Source organism: Vigna unguiculata, chromosome 6 (genome assembly GCF_037176805.1).
Source record: "Vigna unguiculata cultivar grain cowpea cultivar isolate G323 ecotype 2 chromosome 6, ASM3717680v1, whole genome shotgun sequence".
NCBI classification, from domain to species: Eukaryota; Viridiplantae; Streptophyta; class Magnoliopsida; order Fabales; family Fabaceae; genus Vigna; species Vigna unguiculata.
This window is the reverse complement of record NC_140797.1, coordinates 6,243,068-6,263,191: the sequence shown is the minus strand read 5'-3', so window position 1 is coordinate 6,263,191 and position 20,124 is coordinate 6,243,068. Positions and strand designations below refer to the sequence as shown.

General features: G+C 34.1%; 2 protein-coding genes across 4 annotated transcripts in view; both read left to right on the top strand.

Annotated features, from left to right (window-relative positions):
• Nucleotides 1-8,184: 8,184 nt before the first annotated feature.
• On the top strand, nucleotides 8,185-9,527 carry LOC114187467 (uncharacterized). Its single transcript, XM_028075728.2, has 2 exons — nucleotides 8,185-8,778; nucleotides 9,260-9,527. The coding sequence occupies exons 1-2, from the start codon at nucleotides 8,353-8,355 to the stop codon at nucleotides 9,350-9,352; spliced, it is 519 nt and encodes a 172-aa protein (XP_027931529.1). The 5' UTR covers nucleotides 8,185-8,352; the 3' UTR covers nucleotides 9,353-9,527.
• A 1,533-nt stretch (nucleotides 9,528-11,060) lies between these two features.
• ADA2A (ADA2 2A) overlaps nucleotides 11,061-20,124 on the top strand; it is a 36,411-nt gene continuing 27,347 nt past the window's right edge. Inside the window, exons 1-9 of one of the 3 annotated variants that reach the window (XM_028076293.2) lie at nucleotides 11,061-11,214; nucleotides 12,043-12,083; nucleotides 12,174-12,352; nucleotides 16,567-16,632; nucleotides 16,768-16,893; nucleotides 16,980-17,052; nucleotides 18,228-18,288; nucleotides 18,367-18,425; nucleotides 18,543-18,593. In XM_028076293.2, coding sequence (XP_027932094.1) covers nucleotides 11,156-11,214; nucleotides 12,043-12,083; nucleotides 12,174-12,352; nucleotides 16,567-16,632; nucleotides 16,768-16,893; nucleotides 16,980-17,052; nucleotides 18,228-18,288; nucleotides 18,367-18,425; nucleotides 18,543-18,593 — 715 coding nt within the window. In that variant the 5' untranslated portion in view covers nucleotides 11,061-11,155. Of the gene's footprint in view, nucleotides 11,215-12,042; nucleotides 12,084-12,173; nucleotides 12,353-16,566; nucleotides 16,633-16,767; nucleotides 16,894-16,979; nucleotides 17,053-18,227; nucleotides 18,289-18,366; nucleotides 18,428-18,511; nucleotides 18,594-20,124 lie in introns of all 3 variants that reach the window. The other 2 variants (XM_085675158.1, XM_085675157.1) reach the window with 2 other exon arrangements.

Genomic DNA, 20,124 nt, shown 5'->3' with positions numbered 1-20,124 from the left:
GCAAGACCAAACAAGAACCAACACGAAGGAAGGGAGAGCGACCGTGACGTGCAGGAGAAGAGAAAGAATGTTGAAGCACAAGAGAGCGAAGGAATGGAGGTAAGGAGATAGCGAGTTTCAAGTAGAAGGAGATAGCGAGCTTTTGCAGACTGTGTTTTACATGTTATTTTTGTGTTCGAGTGTTCTTGGATTTTCTTTCGGGTTTCTAGGTTGCTTAAAAACTTGTGGTCTATATATATATAAGCAACCAAAACAAATGTAAATACTTTTGATAGTCATTATGTGTATATTTCTTGAAGAGATGATTCTTTTGGTTTTTATCGTAGAACCCTAGTTCTTATAAAAGTTTGAGATCTTTGTGGAGAATCTTTATGGACTCATCAATCTGCTAGATTGTGGCATCTCCATCCTTGTCTTATTTTTGTGTTCTTCTCTTGATTTCTTTGTTTATGTTACAGGAATAATCAAATTTTTAGAAAAGATCGTACTCTTCCCTGAATAGAATCAAATGAGAAAAGTCTTTGTTGAAATTAAGCAGCAGAATAATTTGTTAATGGAAAAAAACCAAGAGGGAGGGTAAATTGGTTTATTAATAAAATTGAAACTTTTAAAATTTTTCCAAATTTTACCATTTAAATCAACCCTTAGATCCTTTAAACGCAAATAAAGATAAATTAAAGAGATATGGAAGAGGATTCAACATAGATATTTATATTGATTCAGATCAAAATATCCTACGTCCAATTGTTAATCTCTTTAATAAAGAGATTAACATAAACACTATAAAGATCAGAGTACAATTAGATTAAAGAGAATAAGGAAAAGAAAACACCTCTCTTGAAGACACAAGAGATGAAAGTAAACTTCCTATGAATAACACAAAGAACTTGACTAGGTTTCCTAGCAACAACAACAACACCCAATCTCACAAAAACCCCTCTTAGAAAAAGTTATCGCTCCACTCACACTACGCTTTTCAAAGATCTTTTAAGAAAACTCAGAGAACTCTTCACAAACATAGCACTAGAACTTTGGCTCTCAAAAAGGTAGTTTTACAAATGAAAAATGAGTTTTATTTAAAGCCATTTGAAACCTGAGTTAAGAAGTTGAAAAGCCAAGTATAATAAACAAAAATGAGTTCTATGATAGTCGATTATTCTAGTGCATTTTACATAAACAAAATTTTGAATAGATAATCGATTATCCATGGAGATAATCGATTATTCTAGTGGGTTTATGAAAAATGTTAGCTTAGCTTAGGATAATCGATTATCCAAAGTGATAATCGATTATCACAGCAAATTTTACAAAAATAAGAGAGTCCAAAAGGTTTAAGAGTATGTTGCTGATTTTAAGTCTATATAAGCTACTTTGACTTATTTACAAGATAACTTTAAACATTAAAACACTTGTCTTCATATTGTCTTCCAATTGGCTTTGATATTCTTTGTCATCATCAAAATCATGTTTTAACTTTAAGCTTGTCTTATGCTTTTGCGAACAATCTCCCTCTTTTTGATGATGATCAAAATAATATGTTTAAAGTATCTGTAATGTCCTACATCAGAAGTCTTACAAATATAATGGTTAAATTTCACCGTGTTTAAACTTTTCTCCCCTTGTTTTGATCATTAGAAAAAAAAAATTTGTTATGAGAAAAACTCCCCTCAATTAGACAATCATAAAGGAACAAATAGCTTTTTGATTTAAGATCAAACAATTACATTTATTAATATATTTAAAGCAGTTAAATAACATTGGTACACTCCCCTAAAGTTTTGTACTCATGTCATCATCTTCATTATTTTCATGAGTAAATTCTTCATCAAATCAATTTTCTAGATTTGAGATCCTAAAATCAAGCCCTCTAATTAAGCCATTAATCTCTTCATGTTGGGCAATTGAGAGAAGAAAAAATTATTCAAGTATTTGGTTCATGTTTATAATGTTTTCCTCTAAAGAAGAGGATAAGCCACCAGCCCCACTAGAGGAACCAATATTGGTGTTAACATGAGGGACAAGATCAGTGGGAGGATTTTCTTCATCTTCATTTTCAGATTGTGGCATAAACTTCATTTGTTTCAATTAGTTTTCTAAAATTTTGTTTGCATCAGTGGTGCGATGAAATTTTTCATTAGATGTGTTGACACCTTTGTACTCACAGATGTGATAGATAAGCAAGGAGTATGGTAATGGATACTAAGGGATTCGCTTTGCTCTAAGCATTATGTCTAGGATGACACTTGGCCAGTTGATAAGAATGTAATTCAGCAAAGCATAGATTATAATGAGGTCAGCTTCACTACATTGAGCATGATTTGTGCCTCGAGGACATAAAATCCAGACAATGAGATAATGCAAAAGTCGCTCATCCACTTTTAGATGTCCTGTCAACAATTTTTTGCCTATCTCTTCATTAGGTTTCCAGTGGAAAGACCTATAGGCAAAGATTATGTTAAACCCTTCAATTCCTACAGTTAGAATTGGAGAGGTGTCGTAATGAATGGGAAACTTAGCAACATTTTCCCAGATATAATCATCCAAAATGATATCCACTCCCTTTACCTTTGTGAAACCAACTCCATCTCTGAATTTATAGTTTTAGTAGAAAACTCAAACTAAATCAGGATAGATGCCCCTACATTTTTGCAAAAAACTTCACTACTTGTTTAGTGAGAAGAGCAGGAATTCTAAATCCATAGTTGATAAACCATTGGGATTTAATAAATTTGGGGGTGATGAGAGGCTTGTCATTCCAGAAAGTGATAAACTTTGATCTTCGCTCTTCATCTAAAAACCCACCCCTCAATTGAAGCATTTCGTGTGGGAGGTTGAGTTGGACATGAGGTAGTTCTTTCACTGGTAGGAATTTTACTCGTGATTCTTCATCCATTTAATCTTAGCAACGTTTTGGAGAAAGGAGGTTTGGAGGTTTTTGAGAGAAAAAATAGGGTTCTCAAAATTTGATGTTTGTAAGTGAAAAATTTGGCCAGGATTTATAGGAAAAAGTCTCCAACGGTCATATTTAAAAATTTCAATGCAAATCTAGCCATTACAATGGCTTGTTTTCTAAAATTTTTTGCCTAACGACTTGAGATAATCGACTATCTAAAGGAGATAATCAATTATTGTTTCAAAACTGTTGAGAAACACATATTATCATAAACAGATAATCGATTATCTTAAGTGATAATCGATTATTCTAGAGAGATTTTGTAATTTTGGACAGAGGTCGAGATAATCAATTATCCTACTTGATAATAGATTATTCTAGTAGGACTTAGAATTTTTTATGAAAGCTGATAATTGATTATCTTTGGTGATAATCAATTATTGACACATTTTTCGGAATTTGAGAAATTTAAGTTTTTGCACTTTTATGACACTTCTAGTATTCCCAAATCTCTCCTAAGTTCATAAAATTTGTCTTTGGCTAAAGGTTTGGTAAAAATATCAGCTAATTAATGCTTAGTGTCTACAAGTTATCTTACTGGATGATGCATTATTAAGATCTATCAAGTAAATTTTATTATGTCTCATACCTTTTAAGGTGACTTCCTTAAAGTCCTTTTGATGAATGGTGCAGTAGTCACTCTCAAATATGACTTTGAGTCTTTTATCACATAGTATTGTGCTTTAATCCTTCCACAAATAACATATCCTTGATCTCCAAGGTATCTTGTCCACCAACATTACCAATTGCAAGTATCTTTCCTTTTATATACTTTCCATTTGGAACACCAAAATGCTTGATATTTCACTTATTTGAAGTATGACCCTTTTTCATGCAATAAAAACAAGTAGCAACACATGTATTCATTGAGTAAGCAGTTCCTTTTTCTACCCATACTCTGCGAGTTCTTTTATAATCATTATTATTATTATTATTATTATTATTATTATTATTAGGAGCATATCTGTTTCTATTTGGATTCTTTTTCTTAAAAGTAGGCTTTTCAAAAATTTTATTTTCTAACGTATTTTCAAGTTGTTTTTCTAAAATATTTATATCAAACATATAACTTTTACAGGAACCACATTCAACAATTTCAATTTCATTGTTTTCTAAAATTGAAATTTTATTTTTTTAAATTTCTTCTCCTTTAAGAGATTTTTCAAATTTATTTTGTAACTCTTTAAAATCGGATTTTATTCCTGTGAGCAATATCTAATTTACTAGATTTAACAAACAGTTGTTGAAATGCATCATAATCATTTTCATTGCAAGTAGAACTTGCCTCACTGTTAGAAAGATCATGATCAACCATCAAGCAAAATTTTGCTTCTTCTTGATCAGAACCACTAAAGCTTGATGTACTTGAGGTATTATCCTCCCATGGTACGTATGCCTTTTCTTGAAAAATTTGTTGCCCTTCCTTTCTTTACTTTTCTTTGAATGTGGGAAATCTGCCTTGACATGTCCAGTTTCTCCATATCCATAGAATTTGAAATTTGAGGATGATCCTTGATTCTCCTTCTTATTGCTCTTGAATTGACTTTTACCTTTGGCCTTCATGAACTTTGTAAATTTCTTGATCAATAGACTCAATTTCTCATCATCATCATCAGAATCTTCTTCTTCTTTGTGCTTTTTGCCTTTGACGATCTTGGTTTTGAAAGCAATGTTCTTCTTCCTTTCAAGGTCTTCTTCTTCATTTAAGCTACCCACTTCAACCTCGTGCTCCCTTAATTTTCCAAATAGAGTCGTCATGGACATCGTTGCAAGATTTTGTGACTCTGTGATGGTTGTCACCTTTTGCTGCTAAGTCTTGTTCAATGATTTTATAATTTTTATATTTAACTCATCAGTGTCAAAAGTTTTACCTAAACCCGTGAGATGATTGACGATGCGTGTGAATCGCTTTTGCACATCGTAGATGGTTTCTCCTTGTTGCATACAAAACATTTTTGTAATCTTGGATCAAGGAGTTCTTACATGCCCTTTTTACATCGTATGTTCCTTCATGATCACTCGCAAATTTCCCACATCTCACATGCACTGGTGCAAACAAAAATCCTGTAAAATTCATCAAGGGTCAAAGCAAATGAAATTATGTTTCTAACTTTGACATCATATTGAGCCCGTCGATTTTCATTCGTAGTCCATTACGAAAATGGCTTTGGTTCCTGCACATCATCAACAACATTAATATGAACAAATGGACCATTTATAACAACATTCCAAATACCCCTATCAACAGATTCCAAAAATATTTGCATCCTAACTTTTGAGAAGGGGTAATTTTCACCAATAGAAAGAAAATGTTTATTGATAGACACACCCCAACAAAAGTTTGATTTTGTCTAACCATTTTTGAAAATTTTTGAAAAATTATCAAAGTAAGCTCTGATACAAATTGTTGAAATTAAGAAGCGGAATAATTTGTTAATGGACAAAAACCAAAAGAGGGGTGAATTAGTTTATTAATAAAATTAATACTTTTAAATTTTTTTCAAATTTTACCGTTTAAATTAAACCCTTAGGGTGCGTTTGGACGAGGCAATTCAAGAGGGTAATTCATTTATTTGAAGAATTTAAAATTCTTTGTAATGAAATGCTTTGTTTGGATAGAGAAATTAAAAAGCATTTAAAATGCATGCATTCTTTTGAAGTATTTCAATTAGCTAAATTAGAAGAAATTCAAATACCCTCAAAAAAGTTAGAATTTGAAATTCTTCTCACTCAACCTCACAGGCTGGGCTTCCCATACGATCCAGACGGATCGAATCGACTTGACAACACAAACGGGTCGAGCAGGCCCAACAACCCGGATGGATCAGACGGGCCCAATGACCTAGACAGACCGGGTGACCTGATGACACATACGGGTCAAGCGGGCTTGACAACTCAAACAGGTCGGTCAAGCTTGACAACCCACACCGTTCGGGCGGGCCTGACGAATAAGATGTGTCAAGTTGGCCCAACGACCTAGACGAACCAGGTTGGCCCGATGACACAAACGGGTCAGCGGGTCCGATGACCCAAATGGGACTGACGACCTAGATGAGTCGGGTGGGCTCGAAGACATAGACAGGTGAAAATGACCTAACAACCAAGACGAGTCAGTGGGTTTGATGACCCACATGAGTTTGGAGGGCCATACGACCTAGAGGTGTCGGGCAGGCATGACGACCTAGAGGTGTCGGGCAAGCATAACGACCTAGAGGTGTCGGGCGGGCCTGATGACCCAGACGTGTCAGGCAGGCCCAATGACTTGATTGACCCGTTGATCCAACAAGCCTAACTGACCAGATGACCTAGTCAGGCCCAACTGGCACGACGACCCCGACGACCTAGACGAGTCCAACGACCTTGCCAAGTTGGGTCTGCCCATCGACATAAACTTGTCGGGTGTGCCCGATGACACAAACGGGCCCGACAATTGAGTCGATTTGACGACCTATTGGGGCCAAGCCGGGCCAATGACCTAGACGGGCCGAGTTAGGTCGGGTCGTGCCGGGCCAGGTTGATGAACTTGACAAGCATGACTGGCAGGTATGGGCCGTCAGGCTTGTCTAGATCATCGGGTCGACCCAACCTGTCTGGGTTTTCTGGCCGGCCCGACCCGCCTGGGCGTTGGGTCAGACCAATTCGATTGGGTATTCGGGTGGGTCAGCTCAATCCATTTGGGTCGTCGAACCCGTTTCCAAATTTATCATGAACTTAAAACATAGTTAAGCCTAAAATAAATATTGTAAAAATTAAATTTTATCTCACAAGAAATTCAATTGTTTTTTCCAAACAAGAAATTGAAATGTAAGGTATTTTAATTTCTTTATCCAAACAAGTTATTTAGAAAATGAAGGAAATTTAATTGCAAGCAATTCAAATGCAAAGCATTTCAATTTCTAAGCATTATTGAAATGCCTCATCCAAACACAAGGGTAGTTCCTTTAAATGCAACAATAGATAAATTAAAGAGATGGGGAAGAGGATTCAACACAAATATTTATATTGGTTCAGATAAAAAGATCCTACGTCCAGTTGGTAATTTCTTTAAACAAAGAGATTAACTTAAACACTATAAAGATCAGAGTACAATCAGATTAAAGAGAATAAGGAAAAGAAAACACCTCTCTTGAAGACACAAGAGATGAAAGTAAACTTCCTTTGAATCACACAGAGAACTTGACCAGCTTTCCTAGGAACAACAACCACACCCAATCTCCCAGAAACCCCTCTTAGGAAAAGTTATCGCTCCATTCACACTAGGCTTTTCAAAGCTCTTTTAAGAAAACTTAGAGAACTCTTTACAAACACAGCACTAGAACTCTAACTCTCAAAAAGGTAGTTTTTACAAATGAAAAATGGGTTCTATAAAGCCATTCGAAATCTGAGTGAAGAAGCTAAAAAGCCAAGTCTAAAACTGCTAGGGATAATCGATTATCACTTATCATAATCGATTATTCTAGTGCGTTTTATAAAAACAAAAGTTTAAACAGATAATCGATTATCCGGAGTTATAATCGATTATTCCAGTGAGTTTTTTAAAAAAATTAGCATAACTTAAAATAATCGATTATCCTAAGTGATAATCGATTATCACAACGAATTTTACAAAAATAAGAGAGTCCAAAGGTTTAAAAGTATGTTATTGATTCTAAGTCTATCAAAGTTACTTTAACTTATTTACAAGATAATTTTAAACATAAAAACACTTATTTTTAGATTGTCTTCCAATTAACTTTCAGATTCTTTGTCATCATCAAAATATTGTTTTAACTTTAAGTTTGTCTTCTGCTTTTGTCAACCGTATTGGCATAATAAATCTTCATTCTATTTCAAATTTTAACATTGAAGTTTAATCACATTACCAAAGAGTGAAAAACTGAAAAAAAAAAAAAAAAAAGAGATTTCACTATTTCCAAACGTTTCGTCCAACTAGGTTCCATCTCCTGGGAAGAACCATTAATAAAACATTTTTCTTCGAAAAAAGTTTAAACAAACAAAACTAGTAGTTTAGGACAAAAACGGTGGTTTATTCGATATAATCCGGTCATTTTAGCATTTTAAATTTAATAATTTTAAAACGAAAACCAAGTCAAACGTCCAAATCCTTAATTTTTTTATGGGTATAAAAGATATAGGTGGTTTATTTATTATGGCGTTATGTATTCTTTTATTTTTGTTACGTGAGGACGCAATAGTACTGGGGTAAAACAATGGAAATCACGTGAATGTTCTTGAATAGTGTTGTTTCGGGACACGACAGACATTACAATTCACAACGGTTACTTTGCGTGTCGTTGTGGGTGTTTCTCTCTCTTCCTTTTTCCCTTTACCCAACTTCAGAAAGCTTCCAAATTGGTGTTGGGCGCAAAGAAAATTCACATACCCATTTGTGTTTTGCAATGGAATCTCGAAGAAGATCGGTGAAAGAGAAAGCTCAAGAAGAAGAGGAAGAGGAACAAGCAGTGGTGTTGAAAACTACAAAAGTGGTGGAGTATTTGGTGCCAAAGATGTCAATTGAGCTTCTGTGCAAGTTTCCGGATAACTCTGCCTATGACTTTGATTACTCTCAGAGCACAATATGGTCCCCTTTGCTTCCCACACCCTGCAGTCCAATGAATTTGGATCTCATAACTCCAAAGAAGCTTTCTTATGAGATGGGTTTGGGAGCAAGGTGCAGTGTCAAGAAGATGGGTTCAAAGCTTAGGAAAAAGTTCAATCTCAACGTTCATTTCATCAACAAACATGGCAAGAGCAAGAACAAGAAGCTGTCTTCTGATTTCTCACCAACACCCTTCAAAGGTGCTTGCAACCCCATCATGAACAAGGTGACTTTTGTTTCTGTTACATTTTACTTTCGGTTTGAGGAAATTGGTATTTTTCTTTGTAAACAATCATGGAATTTTCAAACTGCCGTTCCGCTTCGTAAGCTTTGGTTGTTCATGCTTTATCTTAGTTTTTTTGTACTCGTTTTGTTACTTAATGTTGCACCTAAAATTAGATGAGTTGCAAGCTAAATAAGGAGTAAAAGTCGTCCAAGGTATATAAAAGTTGAACTGATAATTTATCTGGGTTTCTGGCATTTTTAATTTCATCGTAATGTTTTATGGAAATTGATTTTTTTTTATCCTTTATGTTGAGAAATCTGAAATTCTGAATAAACATGTGAAAAAATTCACAAACCTTCTGTTATGAAATTATTTTCCATACACTTTTTCATACAACTGTTGAGAATTTTGGGGATGAATGGGGCAAAATGTTGAATGTCATTATCTATTGGAAATAATTTGCGTTTTTGGTTTGATCCAGCGATGGGCAAGAGCACTGAAAGCTGCTTCTAAACAGTTCAAGAAATGGAAGACAACGAGAGACCCCATAGCCCATGTCATGCTACCCAAATGATGTTTTTTAAATATTTGCTCAATGTTTTTACTATTTTTTAATTGTGAGTTGGTTTAATTATTTTGTTGTTGTTGCCATTCATTTATTTATTCAATTTAATGCCGACATTAAGAAACTTTAAGTATCAAGTATTTCAGAGAATTTTGAAGGCTTAGAAAGTTTTCCACATCTCTAATTACGGGCTTATTGTTTTTTTCGGAAGAACCAACATCTATTTATTAGAAAAAATATTATTTATGGACTCTTCAAAATTGCTCACCCTATCAAACAGTATAAGAACGTTACTCTCGAATTTCTATAATCTTTTAGTTGGTTTTGTTTTCATTTAAGATTTGCAAGCAACTAACAAATAGACATATTCTACTTCGTTAGTTAATAGAGATATTGAACTTTGCTTTTCGGTTGTTCAGGTGACTAGGTTATCTCTACTTGTGGTTTTTAATTCTCAGCTTGTCATCATTATAGTGGTTCTTCAACTTGAAATGTTTTCGTTTCTTGAACAAAAATACTAAGGTTAATTGTGCAACAAGATATTTGAAGATTCCTTTTGGTTTTCTTTTATTTTTTAATATGTTTGGTTTCACTTCGAAAACATCCGAAATCAATTTCTAAAATTAATTCATGCTAATAAATTATTTAGAGACGTAACATCTCGAGTGGATATTACTAATTTAAAATAAAAAAAAATAAGATATAAAATCAAAATTACATTTATTATAATGATTTTTCCAAAATATGGAAAAATTAAAACATATTTTAACGAGTCCTAATAAACATAATTTAAACTTCAAGTTTACATCTCCAAAACTGATACTGAAATTGAGTTACATCGCTTGGCATAACGAACCTCACCACCAAGCGCCACACATCCCAATAATCCTCTGGAATTGTAGTTATCATAACTCCTCACATTAAATGTCATAAAGTTTTTCATTACCCACATTTATTAAATAATTATTTAAATTTTTCAAGTAGATCTTACAAGAGGCACCCAAAATCAAATTCTAAAATCATTTGTAGATAGAAAATTCACAAAGAAGCAACTCTTTCTAGCTTCTTCATCAACAAAAATTGATTTTCCCACATCAAATAGAATCAATTTTCTCAAAGTGTTTCCAAACACGCCGAGAGTCTTGTTCAAGTTGCTTGAATCCAATCCAAAGATTTGATGCATGATAATCTATTCAGACTTAAGAGTTTAATTATAATCTAGAATCACCAGACTATCCCTTGATTAAAAGTTTTGAAATTAACAAAAGCAAATAATTTAATCAAGGATGTCAATGAAACCAGTAGGGTACGATTAGTAGTTTCTCTGTACCTTACTTGTTCGATAAATATATGTACTATACTCGTTGGATAAATATCTGTCTCGTATATATCTAAATCACTCCACCTAAGGTGTAATAAAGCTTAATTACTAATTTTGTTTGAAATAAAGAAAAACAAAATTGGATTGTTTAAAAAAAAATAGAAGGATTAAATTAAATAAAAAATAATAAGAGGATCAAATTAAATTTTTTAAAAAATTAAAAAATTAAATTGAATCGAATAATAATAAGAAAACCATAGTGAATGAAACTAATAAATTAGAAGATTAAATTATTAAGTAAGCCTAGAAGATACAAGAGAAAAGAACATTAAAAAGAAAAAAAAAATGACCTCCGTATTCTGGTTTTTAAGTTATTTTCATTTATTTATTCTGTATTTCTTTTATTCCTTCAACCTTTTTTTCAAAATTTCACCTATTTTCTTCCGTATCGGAGCACCATTCCTTTTAGCGGCAGTAAGTGGCGTCAAGAAATGGGTCGCTGCCGTGCTGCGTCGGCGTCGGGCCCCGCCGACGATGATCCTAACCACAGGTTGCTTTCCTTTTTCGATTACTACGCTTTTGTTTCCATTTTCGCGTTTCCAACTTCCTCACTGTGAAATTAATCAAGCTTGGTGACAAGGGAAATTATTTACAAAGACAGGGTTTACAATGTCGTGTTATGGAACGTGCTTTGCAACTCTTTTTAATGCTATACTCGTGCTTTTTTCTTTTGTTTCAATTTTGATGTGTGGAATTTGGTACCATGAAATTAGTCAAGCTTTAAGTTCGATGGTCAACTTAAATTAATCGAGGGTTTCGAGTTTTTCACAGACTTGATTGACTGGACGTAGGAGGTATCATTTCATGTTCTAACAATATAGACAGTGTATTGTTTAATTGGTGATGAAGAGGATTTGGGTGTACCGGGATCAAGATTTGAGTTTGGAGTGACTACACACTATATTTATTAATCAAAGTGAATATACTGGCAAACATAAATGTAAGGAAGAGATTTAGTAGTATCTATGATCGTAATTTAAAATGTTGAGGAAACATGGATTTGTAGTATGTTTGGGCATCAGCTGTGAGACATACATGGGCACAGGGTCAAGATTTTGAATGAAAGGGAATCTATAAAAGCTTTTGTCAATAAGATGCTTGTTTTCAGGTTGATGGAAATGAGGAAAAAACTGGAAGTTCTACACATTGTCAGTTTATTTTTTTGCTGACTTAAAAGATAAATGTATACTATTTTTGGTCCTAGAATGTAGATTTTTGTTTGTGGGCATGCCCATGGATACATTGAAATTCTTCTTGAATGCTTCCTACTAGGTGCTACATATTTTTTGTTGTAATGTTTTTTTCATTGCTTTCTTAGGTTAAAGAGAAAAAGGGCTGCTTCAGAAACTTTACCTACAGGTGATTTTGTTATGATCACATCACATGGGTGCCCTTCTTTCCAAAAGGTCCATTAGCATATTCTTTAACACCTTTTTCTAAATGTGGTAGGCCAAGGTATAACTAATAGCAAGGTATCTCTTTATCACTGTAATTATTGTAACAAAGATATTTCGGGGAGGATTCGCATCAAGTGTGCTGTCTGTCAAGATTTTGACCTCTGCATAGAGTGCTTCTCTGTTGGTGCTGAGGTGACACCCCACAAAAGCAATCATCCGTATCGGGTTATGGTAAACTTCTTCACATTGTTCCTTTCCATATTTATGGTACTACTGTAACATAATTTGCATCTTCATATTTTACTAAGATATTGGCTGTGAATTCTAAAATTCGAGAAACTAAGAACTAAAGAGTTCTTCTGTCATCGATTTTCTGAATATCTCAACAGGTACATGTGGTACGGAGATTAGAAGCAGTTACAACTGCTAGTAACAGAGTTGACAGTTATTATATCAGAAAAGTAAACTATAATACCTGACATGACTGCTTTGTTAACAAACTGCTGCTGACATAACTAATTACAGTCTGCAGAGACTAATCTATTACTCACAACAGAAGCCACGACACTTAAGCTAATGTACAATCAATTATACCCTATTATTTTTGTTTTTTATTTATTCGAAGATGATAGTATCCAATAAAACAGTAAGGAAAAGGAAGAGATAACATGTGTATTATTTCAATAACCAAAAACCGGAGAGGTTTAGGGACCTCCCCCTCCTTACAAGACCTCTCCCTCTTTACTTATCCAAGCAAGCTTGTAGGGCTTAGCATAAAGAATGGTCTCTAAGCTAAGCTTTTCCACCAACCTTGTGCTAGCTACATTGGTACTACTTCCTCCATCAATAATTAGAGAGCAAACCCGTTTGTTAATTTTGCATCTAGATTGAAAAATGTTTTTTCTTTGAGTTGGCTCAAGCTCACTTTGATCTTGACATATCATGCACCTTAATAACATAGGGTCTTTCTAAAAAATTTTAGTTTTGCTAGAGGAAGAAGATTCTTTTGAAAGAGAAAGGGGAGATGAGTGTTCACTTTCAACATCATTACTCTTCTTTAAGATCACGGTCCTCTTGGTTGGGCAATTTAAAGCAATGTGATTATTGTTAGGAGAAAGAGGCTCTAGAATGGAAAACTTATTCACTTTGCATTGTGTTTATTCATGCCATCAACAATACAATTTATAGGCTTACAATTTTCGTCCGTTGTACTCCCAACGACTATAAACGACTAGTACATTAACTACCCAACAGCTAGTGCATTAACTATCCAACGACTAGTACATTAACCACCCAACGGCTAATATATTTATGTTTATTAAAAAAACCCAACAATTATAACCCAAACATTTAAAACATTTAATGGAACTTGATCTTGAAGAAGTGGAATGGTGAATGTGATTTGTGACTTACTTTTACTTGGTGGTTCTTGATGAGAGTTAGAAGGGAACTTATCATGTTTCTTTTTATCCTTTCCCTTCCATGAGTGACTAAAGTAGTGGTTGGGTGAGTAACTCTTCCTTGCCCTTCTTTTTCTTTTCAATTGAATTTCAATCCTAAGGGCAAGTGTGAAAACATTTTCAAGAGTGGAGTACTCATACAACTCTACTTGGTCTTGTATGTCTCTCCTAAGACCACTCACAAATCTTTTTATTTTCTCTTTGTTAGTTTCTTTTATTTCAACCCTATGCATTTGAGACTCTAATTCTTTAAAGTACTCACTCACACTCATAGAACCTTGGTGAAGCCTTTAGAGCTTCAAAAGAAGTTCCTTCCTATAGGAGGGAGGAACAAATCTAGCGCGCATAAGAGTTTTAATGTCCATCCAAGAAGCCGCTGTTGGCCCTTGGTCATAATTCTTACAAACTTTATGCCACCAAGTATTGGCATACTCCAAAAATCCTAAAACTACTAGATCAACTTGTGCTTGATCCTTTACATGATTTTCATTGAAAATTTGATCAACCTTAGCTTTCTAATCAAGGAAGATTTTTTGATCACTTCCACCATAGAACTTAGGAATCTTTGGAGTTTGCTTCTCTTGTGATGGGTTGCACCTAGAATGCCGTCTTTTCCTAGTCTCTCTTTCTTGCTCTTTAGCTTCAAGCCTTTGAATGTGCTCTTGGATTCTTAGGTCACTTTGCTCCTTTTCTTTTCTCATTGTTCAAAGGACTCCTTCCTAGACAACTCTAAATCCCGAAACACTCTCATCAATGTATTGTTTTTGTTTAGAGTAGGTGCATTTGATGAACTTGTCATGATTCCTACAACAAATCATAACCAAGAAAGTACTTGACAAGCATCTTCGGGTCTTAAATCATGCATACACCAAGAAAGATCATAACCAAGTTAAAGTATGAAACTAATTAGACAATATCACCCAATTCTCAAGTATGAAAACTAGTAGCGTAACACCTAGTGAAAAACACACTTTTAGTTCACCAAGGAGCAAGGTTGCTCTCGTTTTTTAGGCAAAAATTGGTGCAAAATTTTCTTCTTTTACAACTAGTTTTATAAAATGGTGAGAAAGAGTTTTAGGTAGCTTGGACACTTAGTTCCTCAAGATTTAGGCCAAAATCAATTTCATGGAGTATACATCAAGCAAGACATAAAGTGAAAGCAACATTTAAATACTTGGAAACACAAGAACAAGACAACTTCAAGTTAACATATGACATATGACTCAAGCAAAAGTTAGGCACATTTAAAGATTCAACATGACATACACAAAGACACAAACATGTAGCTATCATGCATTTAAACTCATGGATTTGAGGCTCAAAGACTAAGCATCCAAAGACATGTTATCCAACCACATTTAGGAGCTTAAAGAGGTGCAAAAACCTTAGCCAAACTGCCACAATAGAACCTGAAAACGCTGATTCACATATTCTTGGTAGATCTGACCTTTGCTCACTAATTTGATCATAACTTTCTCCGCAGAACTCCAAATGCGTTGGTTCTTTTTTTTTTTCTGGAAACTAGACTCAAAGAGCTTTCTTTGGACACCGAAAACATAATTTTTGGACCGCTGAGTTGGTGCAGTTTAATGTTTTAAAATCGTCACTTTTTTTTTGCCAACACTGTTTTTATGTGTCATGGAAGTGGATTTGAACCATACTAAGATAGCTACAACAAGACAAGGTTAGTACATTAAAAACACCATATTCAAGATAACCTAAGCTCTAGATACCAAATGATGAAGGATTATCTTGTTTCTTTTTAGAGTTATGAATATGGTAAAGTTGTTTAAGAAAGCTTTTTGAAAATTTCCACTAGACATTAAGATAGCATGCTATCTAGATGTGAAGGTTTCTTTCACAAAGCTCATGAGAAGAAGATGATGGATTTCTTCAAAACAAAAAGGAAATGGAAAGCACATAAACCATAGAAAACCTAGAACAATTAAGGAAGAAGGAAACATAAAATGGAATGGAAAGAAATGGTAAAAATGTGAGAAGCACGCCACTACAAGGCTAGGCTAGAAGCCATGGCAACCTTGAAGATGAGTGGATGTGTGCCGCCACTTGCTATGCAAGATAAGGCTTAAAAGTATTCACTCCCTAGGGAGGAAACTCTCACAAATGGTTGAGACACAAGAGTGTTTTTTACTTCAAAATGTTCAACAACCCTTTTACATGTCTAGGAGCACCCCTTATATAGAAGAGTTTAGGGGTCTCTAAGCAAATAAAAGATACCTCATGATGTCTCTACAAAAACCTAACCCTAGCTTCTAGAAACTACATCAAATAAGGTTACAAAAAATGAGAGACAAAAGAGCTAACTATTGTGTGTGCAAGGCTAATTTCGTTCTACCACAAAAGGAGACAAAGAATGTGTCTCATATGTCTCCAAAAAGTGGCCAAAGTGTGCTAAAAACAAAGGAGACCAAAGGTACATAGGTACACTTGTTTTATGCCTTTTACTTTATGCTTTATGCCTTTGCTTTACTCTCTCCTCCACATCATTTATGCTCCCCATTCACCATGCGCCACCTAACATTGCTTTCTTACTCCTAATTAACCTACAAAGCAAATAAACATAGATTACCATGTTGGCTTAAGTAAAGTCAACTATATTCAACAAGTTAAACCTAGTCAAAGGTCAACAAGTCAACTAAAGTTGATTCAACTAAGTCAACTTAGGGAATCAAAAATAACAAACACAAATGAAAGAGATGAAGGATTAGTGAACTTCCTCTCTAAACATGCTTAGTCTTTTTTAAGCATGTGCCTCCATCCTTAGTTGGGGTCAATCCTTCATCAACATAGAAGACTAAGAGACTACAATTAGGACCCTAGGTGCAGAACTAGATACAGCAGTAGGAGGTTTCCCACACTCTACACCCTATACATAGGCTTAATGATACTACATAGAAGTAATAATTCTAACACAACATATGTGCATCCAATGTCAAATTTTACATTATTTTCTTTTCGGTACAGGATAATCTATCTTTTCCACTTATATGTCCAGATTGGAATGCAGATGAAGAGATCTTACTTCTAGAGGTATGAGATTTGAGTACGGGGAAGACTCCTTGTTTCTTTTTCTTAACGTTAAACTGTATCCTAAATGATTTTTGTCTTTTTATTACATATCGCATGTTATGTAAAATTATGTTTCTAAATGTATTTTTCTCATAGGCTATTGAGATGTATGGATTTGGGAATTGGAATGAAGTCGCAGAATATGTTGGAACTAAAAGCAAATCTCAGTGTATTGACCACTATAATGTTGTATATATGAATTCACCATGTTTTCCTCTCCCGGTAAGACAACTTGAGAACTATGTCACGAAATTATTCATGCAACTATCATTTGAATGCATAATGTAATTGTTCATATGCGCACCCAGGATTTGTCTCATGTTATGGGAAAGAGCAGGGATGAATTGTTTGCCATGGTTAAGGGTCATGAAGCCAAAAAAGGTTTGTTTCTCGATAACTAAAAGTCATAATGTTTTGAGATTTTGCATGCAGAACTTGATTAGTTTGTTTCTATTAAGATATTAAATGCATTACTAGAAGTTGGTAAAATTGGAGGAACCTCCAAATCATCCATAGGTAACACCACCTTTGCTAGCATCTTCATTTTCTCTAACTTCAACTAAGATGTCTTCATATGAATCATCTAAACTTGAACTTGCTTCAATTTCCTCCATAGTCCATTCATCGTCAGAAGTCAGATCATCCATGTTGTAGTGCTTTCCTAACATCCTTCTTCTTCGTCAATCTTGAATTAGCCATTACAAACACCACGTTATTCATGGTCTTTTGCTATAGACGATTCCTTTTTTTGGTGTGGATCTAAATAATTACAAAATTAATTAACACCTTATAGTAGCCTCTAAAAAATAATTATAAAATCACTGTCATGAATAGGAATTCTTACCCTTTACAAAAGCACTCCAGTTATGCTCACATATGGATGAACTACAAGGCAAACTCAATACTCTAATTGCAAATGTTTGTAATTTTCGATGTTCATCACCATATGATTCCTTCCATTGTGATAGATTTTTTGTTTTGAGTGCACTTTGAGCTATTGGACTGCCAAAAAATCCAGATTTTGGGCTTGAAATTCTCAATTTGGGAGTTTTGTTTGTGAGGATTGTAAACAAGATCATTGCTGTCCTATGTAGAAGGGAACTAGTAGAGGCCATGGTACTAGTAGAGGACTTTAGTGTTCATGTCTTGTTAGACGACCTGCCGGTTATGCTAACAGGACTATGTGACACCAATTTTTTGAGGTGTTACATATCTTAGAAAGTATATATTAACCTTAACTCAAACTCACAATACTCACTTAGTAAAGTGAGATTTGTATTTACTTACATATTATAATTTGATTAGGTTGATGTGGAATCTCTAACAAGATGATGTCTATTACATGTATTTGGTCATTTTTAAACATTAAGTTCTTTTATAAACATCCAAGCACTAAGGGAATACACCCCTTAAAAGCTAGTTGTTTTGGGAGAGAAGCAGATACTTACATCCTCTACTAAGCATCTCATATTAATGTGGGACATAGGCACTCCCATAATACTCAAGTCCCTATTATTGTTCTACATTTTAAAACCCATTACATGTTATTCTTGCAGAATTTTCTCTAACTGCTGAGCTTATGCTGAAAGAAGAAGCTCCCTTCTCTGATGTAGTAAGGTACAATTCACCCTTTTAAATGTGATTATTTGAATCAATCATTTATGAATCTGCCAATTCTTTGGTGCAACATCTCAGTTATGAAGAAACAAAGAAGGTAGAAATCAATAATCTAGAAATCTCCAGATTAACCTCAGGTACTATCATATAGTGTGATAAAAGTCTGTTTTTATTATTTTGTACTGAAATTTTTATTGGTATAATTTATATGCATGATATGGGTTCAACATGTGGAAAATCTTGCTCAAGTACAGTTAAGAACTCTTCCTACTTGAGCCAAAGTAATGATGATGTCAAGGTTGAAGGTATGTTTTCGGATGCTGTGTGAAATACTGCACTTCATTTTTTGTTGAGTTAGTATTTCTTTTGATATGTTTATTGCTCTTGACTGAATGTAAACATTCGCTAGTTTAGAAATTTTGAATGACTACCTCCAAATCCCTAGTTTGGACTTCATATTTTAAAAGTATATTTAAAGATCAATTTTTTTAAAATATTATTCTACTATAATTTGTGCATTGGGTGATAATTATATAGATAAAAAAAATCAGGAGCTTTTGTTATTAGAATAAATTGTACATTATTTAAGGGTTGATTTACTCTAGAACCAATTTGATGTTACCAAACTCTCAACCAATATGAAAATATTTCACATCCCTAATTAGGGGTTTGATATAATTTCTCAGCAAGTTCTAACCTCACTAGACTATGGGATAGTAAAATTTTATACACCCACAACATTGCTTTGGCCTTGAAAGTTAAAGTTGTTAGCTGAAGAGCCTGGTTTATATGTTTTTAACACTTCTTTTCACACTATTAAATATTGGGAAAAACTCCCCCTTAAGATGGTGCATATAAGTCATATGTACTAAAGCGTGTTACAAATATAATTAATTCTCGGCTCCCTTCAAGAGTTAGTGAAAATATCTGCTAACTGATCATTTGATTCAACAAACTCAATCTTGATGTCTCTAGATACAATCTTTTCTCGAATGAAATGACAGTTAATCTCAACGTGTTTGGTCCTCTCATGAAAAATAGGGTTAGAACTGACATGAAGTGCGACTTGATTATTACGTATAAGTGTAATTTGAGTGACATCTCGAAGTTGTAACTCTCTGAACAATTGCTTAAGCTAAACAAGTTTATAAGTGGCTGAGGCCATAGCTCTATACTCTGCTTCTGCAATAGATTTCGCCATAACACTTTGTTTCTTGCTTTTCCAAGAAATCAAGTTACCACCAATGGAGACACAATACCCGAAAGTAGATCTTTTATCAACATTTGAATAGCAAACAATTCTTGTATGATTATTGAAACCATATAACAAACCTTTTTCAGTAGATTATTTATTGTACTTTAATATAAGATGACTACATTCCAATGATCTTGACATTGAGAATTTAGAAATTGGCTCACCTCACTTATTGCAAAGGAAATGTAAGGACGAGTGACTATAAGGTAATTTAATTTTCCAATCAATCTTCTATATTGCTTAGGATCTGAAATACGCTCCGCCTGATTTGGTAGGAGCCTGGTATTAGGATCTATGGGTGTGTCAATACTTGAGTGATGATAGAAAACTGAATGATCGACCTCACTTCAAGTCATGCCAAATTGTTGAGCAACGCTGTTAAATTTTTCAAATTAGGCCCTAGGAGACTATTTTAGGCCATATAAATATTTGCGAACACGATATACAATTCCTGAAGACTCCCCTTGAGCTACAAATCCAGGAGGTTGCTCCATATAAATATCTTATGTTGAGAAGAAAGAGAATAGGGTTTGAGATTAATCTCCCTTGTGTATAAACCACACATAGGTTAATTTATTTAT

Bases quoted from the DNA above. Each gene is read 5' to 3' on its own strand.
- LOC114187467 (XM_028075728.2), top strand. From the start codon at position 8,353: ATGGAATCTCGAAGAAGATCGGTGAAAGAGAAAGCTCAAGAAGAAGAG. The intron at 8,779-9,259 runs GTGACTTTTGTT...GGTTTGATCCAG, and splicing joins GCAACCCCATCATGAACAAG to CGATGGGCAAGAGCACTGAA.